The following is a 16,236-nucleotide window of genomic DNA, read 5'->3' as shown; positions in this document are numbered from 1 at the left end:
CCGCGGATCGGCACCGCGCGGTCCTCGGCCGCCGCGGACGGGGCCGCCGGCTGCGGCTGCGGCGCCGCCGCGGCCGCGCCTGCCGGCTGCACCGGCGCGCTTCCATTGAGCACCAGCAGCACGTCCTGTTTGGTGACGCGCCCTCCCCTCCCGGTCGGAGTGACGGTGCCCAGGTCGAGCTTGTGCCGCTTCGCCAGCGCGCGCGTCGCCGGAGTCGACAGCACCTTGCGATCCCCCGCGGGGCTCGCCGCGGCCGCCGTCGCCCCCGCCGCTGGCGCCGGCTCACTCACCGGCAGAGGCGCCGCCGCCGCTGCCGCCACCGGCGGAGCCGGCTGCTCCGGCTCCGCCCCCGCGTCGCCCCCTGCGCCGTCCACCGAGATGTGCAGCAGCGGCGTGCCAACCTTGGCGATGCTGCCCACCTCGTACTCGAGCGACTCGATCGTGCCGACGTAGGGAGACGAGATCTCGACCGTGGCCTTGTCGCTCTGGACCTCGCAAATCCGGTCGAACTGATCGACCGTGTCGCCCGGCTTGACGAACCACTGCAGCACCTCCACCTCGGCGATGCCCTCCCCAATGTCGGCCAGCATGAAGGGCTGGGCGCTGCTCGGCGCCGCCGCGGCCGCCGTGCTCACAAAGGAGCGGCTGAGCGGCGCCGCCGCGAGCCGGAGGGCGTGCGGAGGCCGCGCTGCCCTCACTGCTGAGGCGCGCGCCAGCGGAGCGGAGCGTGCTGCGAGCCGGCGGAGCATACGTGTCTGTGTCACACGCTTCCGGCAGTGCCGGAGAGAGAGAGGAAGGTGGTGGCAGCCCCGGCTCGTGCCCTGCTGCCAAAGAATTTTACCATCTATCCGCGCGCACTGGCACTTATTACATCCCAAAGAATGTCTGTCGCGCGTGTCGTCGTCGCAGTGAGCGCTGTCAGAGCGGTGTTTCGACACCGATATCGAACGCTGTTCAAATTCGTCTTCTGTCCCGCGTCCACCTTTCTACCTAACCTAATCCCATCTCTCACGACTCCTGCAGTCCTGCTTGCCTGCCACGGAGCTAAGTGCCTCGCCGCCCTCGCAGGAGTCGCTTAATCTGCAGGCGCTGCGCCTGCGAAAATTTTGAAGAAATTTGCAGTCGGGCCTGATTTTCATCAGATCTTTCAAATTTGAGAGAGAGAGATTTTTAGCAATACCAAACAACTCTAACACTCACACGTCATTTGGGGCCTGGAGCCCTGGCACAATGATGTTTATGGTGGTGCCCTGTTCACGCGCGCGCGAGACGTGCAGACAGGGTTGTTTGTTTTTCAAATTTGCGGTAGTGTGGAGTTTGGGAGGTGGGTTAGGGTTAGGGTTAGGGATACCGGGTTAGGGTTAGGGGGGTTAGGGTTAGGGTTTAGGGTTGAAGGTTAGGGTTAGGGTTAGTCTTGTGGATGTGTCGGTAATGCCAGCGTTGCAGAGTTTTGCGCTGGGATCTCGTGGCCCGAGCGCCGACGAGTAAGACTCAGCCCCGCACGCTGACCCCACCAAATGCCGCCTCAGAGCGCCAGCCTTACACGCGGCCGGCGCCTCTCGCGGCAAAAGCGTCGAGCGAGCGGGCAGAGTCGCGCGATGTCTGCGCACCCGCGTGCCGATGGGCGGCACAACGCAACCGAGAGAGGCCCTTTCACGCCGCCAGTAGCGTTCCGCACACTCCCCACCCCACCCCAAATGCCGCCCCAGAGCGCCAGACACCTCTTAACACGCCACCACACAGGGATTTTAAGGAGAGGAGTGTGGTGGTGCTAGCCGTCGCCCACCCTTGGGAGTCTGCCTCTTCCTACCTCTCTTCTCAAGTCCCTCGCCGATTCTCGCTGCAACCTTCATGCCACCTCGGTCCTCGCGGACGTCCAACTCTCGTCGTTCTCCCTCCTGTGAGTCGCTTCATCCTCTGTCGCGTCACTCTCCTCTGCCTCGTTCTGCTGTGGCCTGTGCCGCCGCTGTCCGCCGATCCCTTGCTTGCTCTCGCGGCTTCTTCTCGGCGCAACTCCGCCCTCCTCGCGGCATATTTTGGCCCCTCGAGTTTATCGAGCTCTCATCGCGCAAAGGACGGCTCTTCTGACGCCCACACAAAAAATGAGCAATCTTTTTTAAGTAAAATTCTTTTTCGCACAACACTGGGCACGGGAGTTTGTAAAATTCTTTTTCGCACGGCCGGGGCCCCGCTTGCTCAGTTCCTCAGTGCGCCGGGCGCAATGGCCAGAGAAACCTGCGCTCGAGCGAGCCTGTGCCTCGAGGACCCGTCTGCCTGCGAGGAGGCGCTCGACGCGGGCGGGGTGATCCTCGTGCTACTGATGCTCCTCTTGCCGATTGCCGTCGCTTGCGGCTCTCCCTGCTTTGAAGACCGGCTGAGGCGGCTCCTCCGCCTGATGCTCCACCGGTTCGGGCGGCGCGACGGCGGCGCGGAGAACACCGCCGCGGACGACGACGGTCACGGCGGCCGCGGGCCGCGTCGCGCGCTGGCCGGCCGCTGCCTCGCGTCGGGCGCGCTCGTGCCGCTCCTCACCGTCATCTTGGCAGTCGTGCCGACCGTGCTGATGCTGCTCGCCGCCCCCGCGCCGTGCGCAACGGGTCTCGGCGGCTGCGGCTCCATCTCGTGCGTGTGCGGCTCCTACTACTCGCAGGGCTACGTCTTCATGTTTTCGACGCTCCTGCTCCTCGCGTACTCGCTGCTCTGTGAGGTGGCGCGCATCGACGGCGATCGCGACGCGCGCGACGTTCCCCGCCGTAGCGGGCGCTCTTCACGCCGACCGCTGCGAACAGGCTCCACGATGCGCGGCCGCCGTCTCCGGCTGGCGATGGCCGCGGGAAGCCTCGGCACCCTCCTGACCGCCGTCTTCCCTGAACACCTCGAGCGAGGCGGCGGCGAGTGGCGCCCTGCGCTTCCCCTCCCCCGCCCCCCAACGCTCGCCCGCCCGCCGTTCCCGCAGGCGACGGCAACTACGCCGCCGCCTTCACCGCCGCATACACACTGCATCAGCTCGGGCTCGCCGCTGCCTGCCTCCTCTCCGTCGCTGCGCCCGCCGTCGCGCTGTGGGCAGAGGCGCGACGGCCGACCGGCAGCGGTGGACGCGCCCTCCTGCCGTCTCCGCTGGAGACGCGAGGGCGCACCCTCCACCTCACCGCCGCAGCCGTCGCCTCGGCCGCCTTCTTGCTCCTCCGAGGCACCGCCGACGTGTCTGACTATTGCGCTCCGCTCACCCGCCCGGCAGAGTGCGACGCATGGCCCCCCCTCTCCACTGAGTCAGACGCCTCTGCAGGGAGACTGCTTCTGGACCGGTCGTCCTGCGTGCCACCCTATAGGCCCTCCCTCCCTCCGCACGCGTGCCGCCACGTCTCCCGCCCTCGCCACTACACCTGCGCCTTCTCCAACTCCTCCCTCTCGGCCGACGACCTGCTGCTGATGCCGCCGGGGTACGTGGCGAAGCACGCCGGCGAGTGCCGTAAGGCTCTCTCTCTCTCTCTCTCTCTCTCTCTCTCTCTCTCTCTCTCTCTCTCTCGCTCGCTCTCGCTCTCGCTCTCGCTCTCGCTCTCGCTCTCGCTCTCGCTCTCGCTCTCGCTCTCGCTCTCGCTCTCGCTCTCTCGCTCTCGCTCTCGCTCTCGCTCTCGCTCTCGCTCTCTCGCTCTCGCTCTCGCTCTCGCTCTCGGACGCGCACGCACGCACGCACGCACGCACGCACGCACGCACGCACGCACGCACGCACGCACCCTACGTGCCGTGTGGCTCCTGTCTTGGGCCGTGGAGACGTGGGGGACGGAGGTGCGAGGGATGGAGAAGTGTACCGCACCGCACCTCACCGCAGGCGCGCTGCACGCTCTTCCGCAACGTGCGCTCGATCGCGGCGGAGTTCGCCGCGCTGCTCCTCCTGTGCACCTACGTGGTGAGCCACGGCCTGCCCGACGCGCAGCGCATCGCTGCCGCGGCGGCTGCGGCGGACAGGGCGGACGGAGGAGGCGGTGCCTCGGTGTGCGGCGCGGAGCGGGAGGGGACGACACGGCCACTGGTGATGGCCACGGAGAATGGCGTGTGCCGGCGATAGACGTATGGTGTGTGTCTCAGATGCCGTGATCGGGGGGTTGTGGTTGGGGTTACTTTCCTTTCTTGTGTAGCGCTCCGCCTGGAGCTCGCGAGAAGAGAGAATACTGGGCTGGGTCTTTAGGCACGTTGTGGGGTTGGCACTCCCATCGACCCTCATGACCTCCTGCGGTCTCTGAGATGGACACCAGTGGGTGTGGGACCACAGGCAGGATACACTCGAAGGCTGGGTAAGCAGTAGAGGTCGATACTCGACGCGTCCCACATGGTCTGTGTCGCTGTCGGCACGCTGTTGACAGGACGTCGAGCGACACCGGTGGCAGTGCCACCCAGGAGTGGTCGGGCGGTCTCCCGTCATGAGAGAGCCACCATGTGATCCGTATGATGATTCCTGACAACCGCCTCAGTCAACTTTCGTCACAGTTCCCGCTCTGAGAGGAGCTGCGGGTCAGCTCGACAGCTGGAGCTGTGTCGCCGGCGTGCGGCGGCCTGCCTCCGGAGGTGCCTCTGAGGTGGACATTTTTTGGTCACCGTGAGAGAACGCGTTCGAATTTTCACTCCGGAACTTCAACTCCACACGCGCACCGGCCAGGGCTACAATAGTGCCAGTGAGGCGGAGGCGCGAGTCGGAAGGCCGCGACCGTGACTTGGTCCCTTCGTTGTCCTACAATCGCTGTCGACCCAGCCACGTAGGCGTCTTTCCTGAAGTGACGGAGGCCATGCAGGCACTACAGGGCGACGCGCAAGGGAGGATCATAACGGCTCCTCAGACCTCACCAGGGGCGCAGCAGGCAAGGAGGGGATACGGCAGACGTGGTTCGCGGACGACTCGACATTCTACCCGATCGATCCCTTCATGGGCCCCAGATGTGTGCAGACGTCATGGATATCTATTCCTGGATCAGTGGGAATCGCGTGGCGGTCAATCCGGAAGCTTGTACCAAGAGCGCCTTTGCAGCCGCGACCTGCGACGCAGAGGAGGGACTCCGCTCAGTCGCCGCCATGTGCGCGTCGCCAGTGCCTCTCCTCTCTCTCGTTGACGACTCTCACCACCGTCCCCTTAGTCTCCTCCTATCTGTCTCTAGTGTGTGCCTACTGCGTACTGCGGGGAGCAGACGGCTTCGGACGAAGCTGCCCCCAGGAGCAGGCGTTGACGGGTTTCAAAATTCTTCCCTACAATGAGGCCAACGGACCCGAGAAAGTACAAAGTTTTTTCTTGCGCCTACCTGCCCGGCACGGCTTTCCTCATCTCGACGGAACCCCAGTGCGGATCGCAGAGGCCGTACGGCCGCCCGACGATCCAGAAGGTGCCGCAGATGTCGAAGCATCGCTCTACAGGGTCAGGGGGTGGCAGCGCCTCGAAGCCAAAGCGCTCGTAGAGCCGCAGCGCCGGGTTGCCGTGGAGCACCGTCAGGGTCAGGACGCTCGACTTGCGATCGGTCGCCAGCGTCTCCGCCCACTGCAGCAGCGCCTTGCCGATGCCCTTGCCGCGCGCTGCGGCCGCGACCCCGACCTGCTCGATGTAAGCCTCGCCAGGCTGCAGGGTGTGGATGCCATATTGGTCCTGCATGGGATGAACCGCCACCTGCACGAAGCCGAGCGGCGTGCCATCCGCTCCCACGGCGATCCCACACATCGGCAGACGCTCTGGGTGGCGTTGGTAGTAGCGCAGCCTAGTGCCATCGGTGTCCGTGAACGGAAAGCAGATACAGCATCTCTTGCTGCCGAAGCCCTCGTTGTAAACGGCTGTCATTCCGGCCACGAGTTCCATCGTGAGCGGTTGCAAGCTCCAATCCGGAGAGACTCGTTCCATCGCATGCGTCGTCGGCGCCTCGCCGATGCCCACTCCCGTTTCCATGCGGGCCGTGCACGGACAGGCCCGCAGCTCTTCTCTCGCGCGTGAGCCACAAGAAAGCGAGGTGTCAAACTACCCTCAGCGAGACCTCGGATTCGAGCGCGCTGGGTTCCGGCTCCTACCCAGACAGGGGGTCTGTTTACCACGGTTAGACCCTATGCGCTAGGTAGGTAGGCCCGGTTTTGACCGCCCCAGAGGGCCCCGCACGTCTGAACCACACGTGTCCCTCCATTTAGGCTGTACGAGGTTTTCCTCTCGCACCCCGTCTGTTTTCCTTTCCTTTTTTCTCTACAGCACCCTCTCTTTTCCTCTCTATTTCCCGAGAAAACTCCGTGGAAATCGTCAAATTTTTGGCTCTCTGAGCCGAGTCTGAGGCTGGTTTGGGCCCAAAATCAGCCAAATTTTAGGCCAAATCGTCAAAATGCCGGGAATTTTGCGGAGAACCCGTGTAGACCTGGGAATTACCCTGCGACCGCCTGGGTATTTTGTCGATTCCTCAATTTTGCCTTAGATTTTGCCCCAGACCAGCTTCTCAGACTCACTCAGGGAAACTCGCGAGTTTCCAGAATGGAGCACCAAACACCCTCTGTTTTCCCTGGAAATTTCCGGAAACGAAAAGTGCTGGGGACCCTCTGTTTTCCTTTTTGTTTTCCGGAAAACCTCGTACAGGCCACAACCCTCCATTCACACTCTCCCAGTCCTTCCTGGTCTAGTGCCCGTCTTCTCCGCCCGTCGTACTGAGTTGGTCGCACCTCCGTGCATCTTCGTCCTTTAGACGTTTCACCTAGAGCAAGCAGGGCGGCACGCCCCCAGGTCCACCCGCCAGCCGGGTGGGGCTTGCACGTGGCAGCGGCTCGACTGGTCGCGTCAGCCCTTTTGTGAAGCCCGACACGCTATCCCTGCTCAGGCCATGCCTGACACGCCCACCAAAAACTTGGAGCATTCCGAAACTCGGGATCTCCTGCAAGGCGCTAAACAGAGTGCTGATGCAATGCTGACGGAGTGCAAGTTCGTTCCGGCCACCGCCCCGACGGGCTCGCGGCGAACCTAGCCACTCTCCTCGAATGGAGCCGACTGCAAGACACCGACGGCATCGGCTTCTTCTTCATCACAAATGGCGCTGTCTACATGGACAACATTGCGCCCACCGTTTGCTGCACCATCCCCGATGCGGTGCGCTGCGCGCGCCACGAGCTGAAGCAGCTCAAGCCGCGTGACTTTTCCGAGATCATCCTGGGCGGTTTTGGGGAGTCTGGGGGGGGGTACTTGAAGGTGGTAAAAAGAGTTTTGCACCGCAGCTTAACCGGCGGGCGTGCTGAGCAGCGTGAAAACAGAAGGACAGAGCTTATCTCCTAGGTAGCTAGATCGGGATAGCTCTCGAGTACGCGAGCGAGCCGCGTGGCAGTAGAAGCAGTCGCAGCAGAAGATGCCCTGCCCGCATCGCCCCCCCTTGCTTGCGTGGACTGTGAACACGTGGCAGTAGAAGCAGTCGCAGCAGAAGATGCCTTCCCCGCTGGCATCGATCGCCCACCTCGTCTCTCTTCACAGCCTTGTTATTGAGAAGAAAATACTTATGGCGCTGTGCGCTGGCCTGTGAGATTCACAGCCTTGTTATTGAGAAGAAAATACCTCCTATGAAAGGTCGGCATGCCTGGCATGTCGGCTTACTAGGCAGGTCATTGACCTCCCCCCCGCTTGTCCACCCGGCGTGAGGGGCGGGAGCGCAGCCATTCCAACGGCCGTGCATGCATCTGCATGCCGGCTTACTAAGAATGTCCCTCGCTCCTGCTCCTCTCTCGGAAGACGCGCGCCGGCCTGGGGGACTCGCTTGCGATCCCGCTCCAGCCAGAGGCCGCGTGAGGCGTGTGGGGCGGTGTACGCTGGGGCTGCCTCGGCCCCAAGTGCGCTGGCCTCGCGTCTCGAGGGGAGGGCGGCTCGTAACTGAGGTTCGCCGTCAGAGACAGTCGTCCTCCCCTCAACCCGACGAGAGTGGGCGGGCAGTCCCCGTGGCTGCAGTCGCGCTTCCGAGCCGACTCCGCCCCTCTCTCCACCCTCTCGGCCATTCCAACGGCCAGACCGCTCGCTTAAGGCTGATTGGCTAGACGAGCGGTCTACCTCCATGGGGCTGTTGGCACGGGGGGAGGTGTCAATCACGCTCCCAGGACGCCGGAGAGATCGGGTTGGTCTCCCCCGCCTTCAGCCCTGACCCGACGGGGACGCCACCACCCTCGCCCAGGGATCTACAACGCTGTCTCAAGGTCCGACAGGTTCGGCACCGGGCACCGCCTCGGTATACAAAATGCGCCTGCGGGCGGACCCTTACAGATCACAGATCACCTCCTATGGCGCTGTTTCACAGGGGCCGGGCGGGGACGTCTGCAGTCCTGACAGCGACTCGAGTGCTGGTGGCGAGAGTACCGATCCGCTCCCGGGTTTCGCCGCTACGCCGGGGGCCGCGACCGATCACACACACATGCCGCTCGCTCGCCGCGGCGCCCTCGCGTGCGCCGCTCTGCTAGCGGCCGTGCTGGCTGGACAGCCAATCGAAGAGCTCATCGAGCGTGCAGTGACCTGGGCTAACCCAATGAGTGACCGCAGCTCCGACTGGCTCGTGCTCAAGTATGACGTGCTGTCTGCTCTCGTGCCATTCACCAACCGTGTGCGCTGGTCGTCTGACCGGGCGCACGACACGATGCACGCGGCGCTGTGGAATGGGAGCGCGTACGACGTGCAGGTGACCAACCGGCTGCTGTGGAACCGCACCCGGCATCTCGCACCAGAGCGGGTGCTCGACGCCGGCTGTGGCTGGGGCGGCACCGTCTTCTTCCTGGCGGAGGCGCGGCGCCGCGCGGCTCAAGGCGACGCCGGGGCAGCCGTTACCGCCACGTACGACGGCCTCACGCTCTCCACCACTCAAGCCGCCACCGCTGCCCGCACCGCCACCGCCAAGGGCCTTGCCGGCTCGTGCCGCTTCGTGGTGGCGTCATACGAGGCGCCGCTCGCTAGTTCGACATAGTAGCAGCAGCCACTTATTAAGACTATGGCAACCGACTCCCGGTGCCGCTCTGTGAGGCGTCGCTCCAGGCGTCGGCTTACGGTCCCAGTCGTCTCGGCATGACGAGATTGCCGCTCCAACACAAACTGATAGGCGCCTCTCGAGCAAGCGGCGTACGATCTCATCGTGGCGATCGAGTCGCTCGAGCACGCGAGCGACCTCACCCGTTCGCTCGCCAACTTTGGCCAGGCTCACGGCCCACCCACACGCGCACCGAGCCTCGCACTTTAACGCCGTGCGGGGCTCCTGTCGTCTCTAGACGTGGAGTCGCGAGGGCTGCCCTGGCCCTTGCCCCGCCACTGTGTGTGGAGAAGCTAACCCCACCTACCCTCCCTTTGGCCAGGCGCTGCGCCCAGGCGGCGCACTCGTTGTTGTCACGGACCCGCTACCACCCACGAGTGACTCATTGGTGTCTCACTGGTTCTAGGCGGCACACTCTTCGTCGTCTCGGAGCCGGCTGCTTAGAAGCAGAGCGCGAGGCCGTCTTCTCGCAAGCACACAACCCCAAGGACCCCCCCCTCCACCCACCCTTTCTCCCACGCACGCACGGAGCGTAGAGAGCCGCAGTCAGACCGGGGACACGCCCCGGCGACGGGAATGCCTGTCACGCCGTTAGGACCTGCTCCGCACCGCCGCCACGGGGACGTGGTCGCACCACTTGGGTGCTCTCCACGCGTACTGGCGAGAGTACCCGAGATTGCCCGAGATGACCCCGCGTGCACCACGCTTACTCGGCTCCTCAACACTCACACACGCACACACACACACACACACACACACCCTGCCCGACCCTTGCGCGGTGTACCCACTCCGCCGCTGTGTGCAGGCGACACTGGTCCGGCTCTAAAAAAGAAATGCCCACGAAAAGAAGTACGCGCGGCGCGAGTAGGCGCCACTGGTGCGGGCCTCAGACGGCGGCGTGGGCACCGCCGGCCGACACCGCGCGGTGGCAGGTGGAGATGTGGGGAGATGTGGGGAGATATGGCGAGATCTGGCCCCGCCGGTCGACACCGCGCAGCGGCAGGTGGAGATGTGGCGAGATGTGGCGAGATGTGGCGAGATCTGGCCCCGCCGGTCGACACCGCGCAGCGGCAGGCGGCGCTGCAGTGTGGTAGCTGTAGCAGGCAGGGTTGGCAGGTGGCGATCGCTGACCGCTGCCTCGCCGTTAACCTGCTGCCTCGCCTCTCCCTCACCGCGCAGCCCCCTCCCCTTTGCAGGCGGCGCTGGAGCAAGCCGGCCTCTCTTTGACGTCAACCGTCGACCTCGGCGAGGAGTACGGGCTGAGGCACCGTCCCTGGGCGACCCTGCTGCCCCCATGCTGGCTGGTGACAACGGGCTCGTTGACAAGTCACCATGCTGGCTGAGGACTGAATAGGCGACGCTGCTGCCGTGTTGGCTGCTGCTGCGAGCGGCGTACTTGCTCTCCCTGCCGCTGCCGCTGACCACGCCCGAGGCGTACCTGTCAAGCTACGTCGGCGGGCTGGCGCGCGAGATCTAGCAGTAGCAGGCAGCCTGACTCCCAAAGGTCGGACCCTGTCCGCGCCCAAGCATGGTAGCGACAGCAGACGTGGATTAGACCGGGACGGGACAACGGGAATTGGCGCGCGAGATCTCGGTTATATCTCGGCTATACCTCGGGAATAGGCACGCGAGATCTTGCTCCGCGACGGGGCGATCGCCTACACCGCGTTGGAGGCGCGCCGCCCCTGACGGCCATTACCCCTTTCGGCGTCGTCGCGCATTGTGGTTGCTCGGCCCGGGCGGCGAGCACTGTTTATTTTCCCTGACCTTATCCTTACGGCGTACGGGATTTTCGACTCAGAATTCTTCTTTGTCATTTTTCGCACAGGCCACAGTCCCCGTGCCCAGTGTTGTGCGAGGGAGCCGCGACCATAAAATTCTTTTTCGCACGTCGTCTGCGCCTTGTCTGTCGTGTGAACCTCAACCTCTCACAGACCAGCCTGCGGCAGCGCACAGCGCCATAGGACGTATTTTCTTCTCAATAACAAGGCTGTGAATCGTGCGTAAAATTCTTTGTACTTTGAGAGCGCCTTCGTTGTTAATAATACAAACCGATGTCGGAGCACTTGGAGTGCAGTTATTTGCCGCACGCCCAGGACCGGGGAGCCCAGAAGCGCACCCAGTTGGCCGGACGATTGGCGGCCGCAGAATTCTTTTTGAGCTAGACTTCGATGTTAATAGAAACAAGCGAAGGTACACACGATTGCTCACACCGCACCGCCCCCCCCCGCACCCCGCGCCCGCCCCCCCCCCCAAGAAAGAAAACAGACAACTCAAGGGAGGGATGCGGATGGGAGGACGGCACGCCGCCACCACACAGGGATTTCAAGGAGAGAAGTGCGGTGCTAGCCTGCGACCATCCTCGGGCGCCCACCTCTTCCGCGGTTCGCAGTTTCTCGCGCAATTCTCGCAGCGACCTTCATGCCACCTCGTGGTCGTCCCACTCTCGTCCTCGTTCTCTCTCCTGCTGTTTCATTCTCTGACTCATCGCTCTCCTTGGCCTCGTTCTGAGACGCCGCTGCCGTCTGCCGATCCCTTGCTCTCGCTGCTCTCTCGCCTCTCGCTCGGCGTAACTCCGCCCTCCTCTCGGCATATTTTGGCCCCTCGAGTTTATCGAGCTCTCCTCGCGCAAGGACCACATTTCTGACTCCCACTCCGATCATTTGCCTCCAAGTCATGTCGTTGCTCAGGTCCACTCTCTTTTCGAGCACTTGTACCTCAACGGTCGGTGTTGGCACTGGGGTTCCCTTCCTTCGGGTACGGGTATATCGTGACAGCTGACGGCGGGATTACCACTGGTGTTTCGTCCGCCTCGGAGTCGTCTTCCCCGGCTTCCTCCCGTTCGGCTCTATACGTTCAGTACGTTCGGCGCCCCACCGCCCGGCCTAGGTCGGAAAGACATTCTTTTCGCACCTTGAACGATATCGGTGAGGGGGTTGTAGACGCTCTGAGGCCTCAGACCCCCCTCTGAGGAGGGTCGGACCCCTGGCTTGGCGGCACAGAGGGTTTGACTCTGACTCTGTGCCGCCTCTGTGGCCTCTCTTGGCTGATTTTGGCCTCAGAGGGTCCCCGTCCGAGGGTCTGTCTTGGCGCGGCACTGAGGGCGTTGACCTCAGAGGGTAGCCCCCTCTCGGCAGACAGAGGCGAGAGCCCCGGGCGGAGGCCGGAGCGCCTAGCCCTCCACGAACGGCGCTGACCAGGGAGGGCGGGGAGGGGGCGGAAGCAGCGAGCATTGACTAAGGCGCTATTCTATACGCTTCGAGCGCCCGGCACCACACACGCCGCTTGCTGCTGCTGCAGGCTCGCCCACAGCGCCCGCACCGAGCCCTGCGCGTGCGACAGCTTCGCGCGGCCAGCGGCGCCGCCGACCCGTCAACTTGAGTGAGGATGTGCTTGGAGCGGCCGCCCGAGGAGGAGGTAGTGATCTCCACATCCGTCCCCTGCTCCAGCTTGGCCATGAGGCGCCGCGGCGTCCTAGTGAACTCGAACTTGAGGTATCCGAAACCAATGGAAGCTGGGCCTGCTGGGGGGGGTTCTTGCTGCTTGGTCCTTGGTGGGGGATCACGACAGACTTGAAATACCGCTGAAAACTCCCTCTGAGGAGCGGCCTCGCGGGGCTTGCCTTGGCGTCTCAGAGGGTCCCCGTAGCCTCAGAGGCTGCGCCGAGAGAGGCTGCTTGGGGGCACAGGCCTTCAGAGGGTCGGCCCAGGTACCCTCTGAGCCGCTCGTGGATGGCCTCTCTTGGCACAGAGGGTACCCTCTGAGACGAGCAGATCTGGGCCCCCGCCTCAGACCCCTCCCCCTCTCTCTGAGGTAGGTAGGTAGAAAGGTGAAGAACAGTCAGGCTCGGACTGGACACCAGCGCGTTATGGGTGGACGCGGGACAGATGATGACGACACGCACGAGCGACACACAGACACAAAAACAAGCTCACAAGACACACAGCCAGCGTGGCTGCCACACACCCTGAATCGGCGTACACATAACTCAGGGCCACATCCTCCCTGTCGCCCCCCCCACCCAGCCAGCCAGCCAGCAAGCACTCCAAGGTGCCAAACAAAGGAACAAACAAGGCCACAACAAACAACAGACGACAGCAAGTAACATGTGAGACTAGAGCAGGCTTGCTCCGCCTCTAGCAATCTCGCCGCCGGCGAGGCACGGACGAGACCGTGTGTGGGGTCAGTCAGGTGTATGTGATATGCGACCCCCTGTGAAAAGTTGCTCTCGGCTCGATCGGTGTCGAAACACTCTGACAGCGCTCACGAGCTACACAGCCGGCTGGTTGTCGTACCGATGCTGATCCTCGCCGCGGCCGCCGGCCTCCAGCTGCCCGTAACCGCAGCACGGCGCAGCTCCATTCTCTGCTGCGCGCCTTCCGACACGGCCACCGACGCGGAGGTGGACGATGGCAAATCCGCTGCGCTGGTGGCGGACCTACGTCTCAGCGCGGCGCGAGCGGAGCGCGGCTTTCGCGTCGACGGCGCACTCGAGGAGCTCCGCCAAAAGGTGGAGGCGGTCGAGGCTGCCAATCCTGAGCCGGAGCCGGTCGACTCGCCGCTGCTGTTGGGCGAGTGGGACCTCGAGTTCACCGACGCGTTCGACGTCCTCAGCCTCGGTCTCTCGCCCCTCGAGGTTGGACGCATCTCGCAAAACGTCCGCGCCGGCGCCTCTGCGGGCGAACTGCAGGCCGAGAACATCGTCGAGCTGCTGCCGCCGCTCTCGTCGCTCGCGGCGGCCGCCTCGCTTCAGCTGCCTCGCGCCGCGACCGAGTACTGCGTCGGCGCCACCTGCCGTCGCCTTAGCGGACGCCGCGTCAGCCTGGTCTTTTCGAAGCTTCGCGTGCGGCCGTGGCTTCCCTTTGTGCCGTGGGGCTTGCCAGACGGAGTGAGGCTGGAGGCGGCTCTGCCTTCGGCGGCCGTTGACGCGCTCGAGAGCCTGACGAGCAGCGCAGTCTACCTGGAGACGACGTACCTGGACGAAGGGCTGCGTGTCGCGAGGGGGCCGGGCGGCGAGATCTACGTGCTCGCGCGCAGGAGATGACGCGCTAGGGCCGGCTGGCGCATGTCGGGCGCGCGGAACGCCTTTGGGGGGTCGTGCGGCCGTCGGCGCCCTGCGCGTAGTCTCCCTGATGGCGTGGTGGTCTGCCTCATTATTTTTTCTTTTTCCTATTGCGGGGACTTCTCGGCAACTTCTCGTCCGTGGGATATCAATATCACTTATCTCGATTAGTAAACCCGAGACACAGACACACACACACACACACACACACACACACACACACACACACACACACACTTCGCCAACCAATCGGCCACCACTGTCACCGCTTGCGCCATCGCCACCACCGCCCTTGCTGCCGCCGCCCTCACCGCCGTCATCCTCCTCGCTGCCGCCTTTGCGGCTGCCATCATCGCCCCCGCCACCGCCGGCGCCACCGTCGCCACCACCATCCTCCTCCTCCTGATCCGCCGCTCCTTCGGGGAGTTCCGCCGCCACCGCTGCGCCACTTACATCCAAGCTTTGGCGAGGGGCCGTGAGACTCGGCTCGTGCTCCATTGGCGCTCGGGCAATCTGCGCTGGAAGATGCAGTATCTCGGCTGGCTCACTAGCCGCCCAGCCGCTGCCGCCCTCGACGCTGCCACCGCCGCCGCCGCCTGCCGCCGCTCGCACCGCCCGCCCGCTTCCACCATCAAGGCATGTCGAGCGGCCGTCGACCACAACTTACATATTGCACCTACCACTATCCAAGCCTGTGTCCGCGGCTGGATCACACGCCGATCCGCGGCCGCCGCCACCACCGCCGCTGCTGCCCTCGTTGCCGCCCGCGACCACCCACATTACCTACCTGCCTCCGCCATCCAAGCTTCCGTTCGAGGCTGGCTGGTCCGCAGCTGCATTCTCCCCGCGAGCACTCTCGCCGACGCCCTCGCCGCCGCACGATTGTCCGGCGCCCTCAACGCTCATAGTGGCCCATCAGCCATTACCACCTCCCACCTCTACCTCGAGCCGCTGATCAGCAGGATCTCTTGGGTCTACTGCTTGCGCTGGTATACGCCGAGGACGCCGGGGACGCCCGCCTTTTGTGGCGCTCCGTACACGCTCATTGCCGACGCCCTCTCACTTCCCGAGCCTTACCCACAGAGCACGCACACAACAATGCCCACGAGTGCTCGGCAGAGGGGGCAACGGAAGCGGGCTCTGGCCAAGGCGGAGCAGCAATGGCGCTTCAGAGATCACGTGCGTCAGCAATTTGGCGTCATCTCCCACCTCGAGATATCTGGCTACCCTCTGTACCGCGATCATGACCCCATGTATGCCCACCGGCCCACCGGCCCCCGTGGGTTCTACCGGAGGTCCTCGCATTACGATCGCGCGCGTCTCAAGGCCCTAGGCCTAGACCGCCAATACACTTACGCCCCCCGCTTCCCCTCTGGCCTGCTCGAGTCTTTGCGCGCGAACCGCTCCTCTACCAAGGACGCGCCACCCACCGACGGCTCCCCCGAGGACACCTCCTCGGGTGATGACTCTTCCGACGACCCTCCGTCTGACGGGGACGACCATCTCGCAACTGCTCTTGCAGAGGAAGCCGCCAACCGTGCCCTCGAGCAGTCCCTCGACAAACTCGCGTCTCAGCCCCGCCGGCCACAGCCGCGCCGCGAGCGGCCTGCTCGAGGGGACCCTGGCCACTGGGAGGGGATCATTGCCCACACGCTCTCGCATTTCCGCCAACGCCATCGCCCTGTCTCAGAGGCCACCGCCTCCGAGCTCCCCGCCGGCCCTTCTCTCACACAACTGCCACCGCCACCGCGCGAGGCGAATGCCTCCCAGCTCCTACCGGCCGCAACCGGCCCGCCCTCCCGCCGCCGCCGCACCCAGATGCTGAAGCCTCTCGGGTGGCCCAGGAGGCCCGCACCGCCTCGCGCTCCCCTGCAGCGCCCCGACCCCTCCCTGACCGCCCCCGAAAGCGAAGCCCGCGCCCTGCGCGGCCACCCAACCGATTCTGACTCCGACCCCAGGGCCTAGGCGGCCCGCCATGAAATCTAGCCGTGTGTGCTGGCGTCCGGGTCCCAGCGGGTTTTCACGTAACAAGTACACACACACACACACACACACACACACACACACACACACACACACACACACACACACACACACACACACACACACACACACACACACACACACACACACACACACACACACACCGCTCACCCACGCGCACTGGGCCTTGCACTTTGA

At 64.3% G+C, this 16,236-nt stretch overlaps 5 protein-coding genes across 5 annotated transcripts; 3 read left to right on the top strand and 2 right to left on the bottom strand.

Moving 5' to 3' along the window:
* Positions 1-92: 92 nt before the first annotated feature.
* On the bottom strand, positions 93-749 carry EMIHUDRAFT_243293 (3-methyl-2-oxobutanoate dehydrogenase; the record flags this gene model as incomplete). Its single annotated transcript, XM_005771490.1, has 2 exons — positions 93-224; positions 375-749. Coding segments are annotated over 2 exons (507 nt in total), but the record flags the coding sequence as incomplete, so codon positions are not given.
* Positions 750-2,203: 1,454 nt separating this feature from the next.
* Positions 2,204-4,154, top strand: EMIHUDRAFT_424861 (hypothetical protein). The gene is made up of 5 exons (XM_005771489.1): positions 2,204-2,723; positions 2,790-2,885; positions 2,957-3,251; positions 3,330-3,474; positions 3,830-4,154. The coding sequence occupies exons 1-5, from the start codon at positions 2,222-2,224 to the stop codon at positions 4,064-4,066; spliced, it is 1,275 nt and encodes a 424-aa protein (XP_005771546.1). The 5' UTR covers positions 2,204-2,221; the 3' UTR covers positions 4,067-4,154.
* A 1,130-nt stretch (positions 4,155-5,284) lies between these two features.
* EMIHUDRAFT_243290 (hypothetical protein) lies at positions 5,285-5,920 on the bottom strand (the record flags this gene model as incomplete). The annotated part of the gene is made up of 1 exon (XM_005771488.1): positions 5,285-5,920. The coding sequence occupies one exon, from the start codon at positions 5,918-5,920 to the stop codon at positions 5,285-5,287; it is 636 nt and encodes a 211-aa protein (XP_005771545.1).
* Positions 5,921-9,103: 3,183 nt separating this feature from the next.
* On the top strand, positions 9,104-10,808 carry EMIHUDRAFT_458815 (hypothetical protein; the record flags this gene model as incomplete). The annotated part of the gene is made up of 8 exons (XM_005771487.1): positions 9,104-9,161; positions 9,316-9,328; positions 9,400-9,451; positions 9,589-9,653; positions 9,862-9,925; positions 10,190-10,270; positions 10,348-10,455; positions 10,617-10,808. Coding segments are annotated over 8 exons (584 nt in total), but the record flags the coding sequence as incomplete, so codon positions are not given.
* Positions 10,809-13,290: 2,482 nt separating this feature from the next.
* On the top strand, positions 13,291-14,037 carry EMIHUDRAFT_118170 (hypothetical protein; the record flags this gene model as incomplete). The annotated part of the gene is made up of 1 exon (XM_005771486.1): positions 13,291-14,037. One exon carries the CDS (start codon positions 13,291-13,293, stop codon positions 14,035-14,037), a length of 747 nt encoding a protein of 248 aa, XP_005771543.1.
* Between the last annotated feature and the right edge of the window lie 2,199 nt (positions 14,038-16,236).

Source organism: Emiliania huxleyi (assembly GCF_000372725.1).
Source record: "Emiliania huxleyi CCMP1516 unplaced genomic scaffold EMIHUscaffold_383, whole genome shotgun sequence".
NCBI classification, from domain to species: domain Eukaryota; phylum Haptophyta; order Isochrysidales; family Noelaerhabdaceae; genus Emiliania; species Emiliania huxleyi.
The sequence above is the reverse complement of the archived record's forward strand: the minus strand, read 5'-3'. Positions and strand labels throughout refer to the sequence as shown.

Coding starts and splice junctions, on each gene's coding strand:
- EMIHUDRAFT_424861 (XM_005771489.1), top strand. CDS start 2,222: ATGGCCAGAGAAACCTGCGCTCGAGCGAGCCTGTGCCTCGAGGACCCG. Junction 3,252..3,329: donor CCGGCAGAGTGCGACGCATG/GCCCCCCCTCTC, acceptor GCCACCCTATAG/GCCCTCCCTCCCTCCGCACG. Junction 3,475..3,829: donor ACGCCGGCGAGTGCCGTAAG/GCTCTCTCTCTC, acceptor ACCTCACCGCAG/GCGCGCTGCACGCTCTTCCG.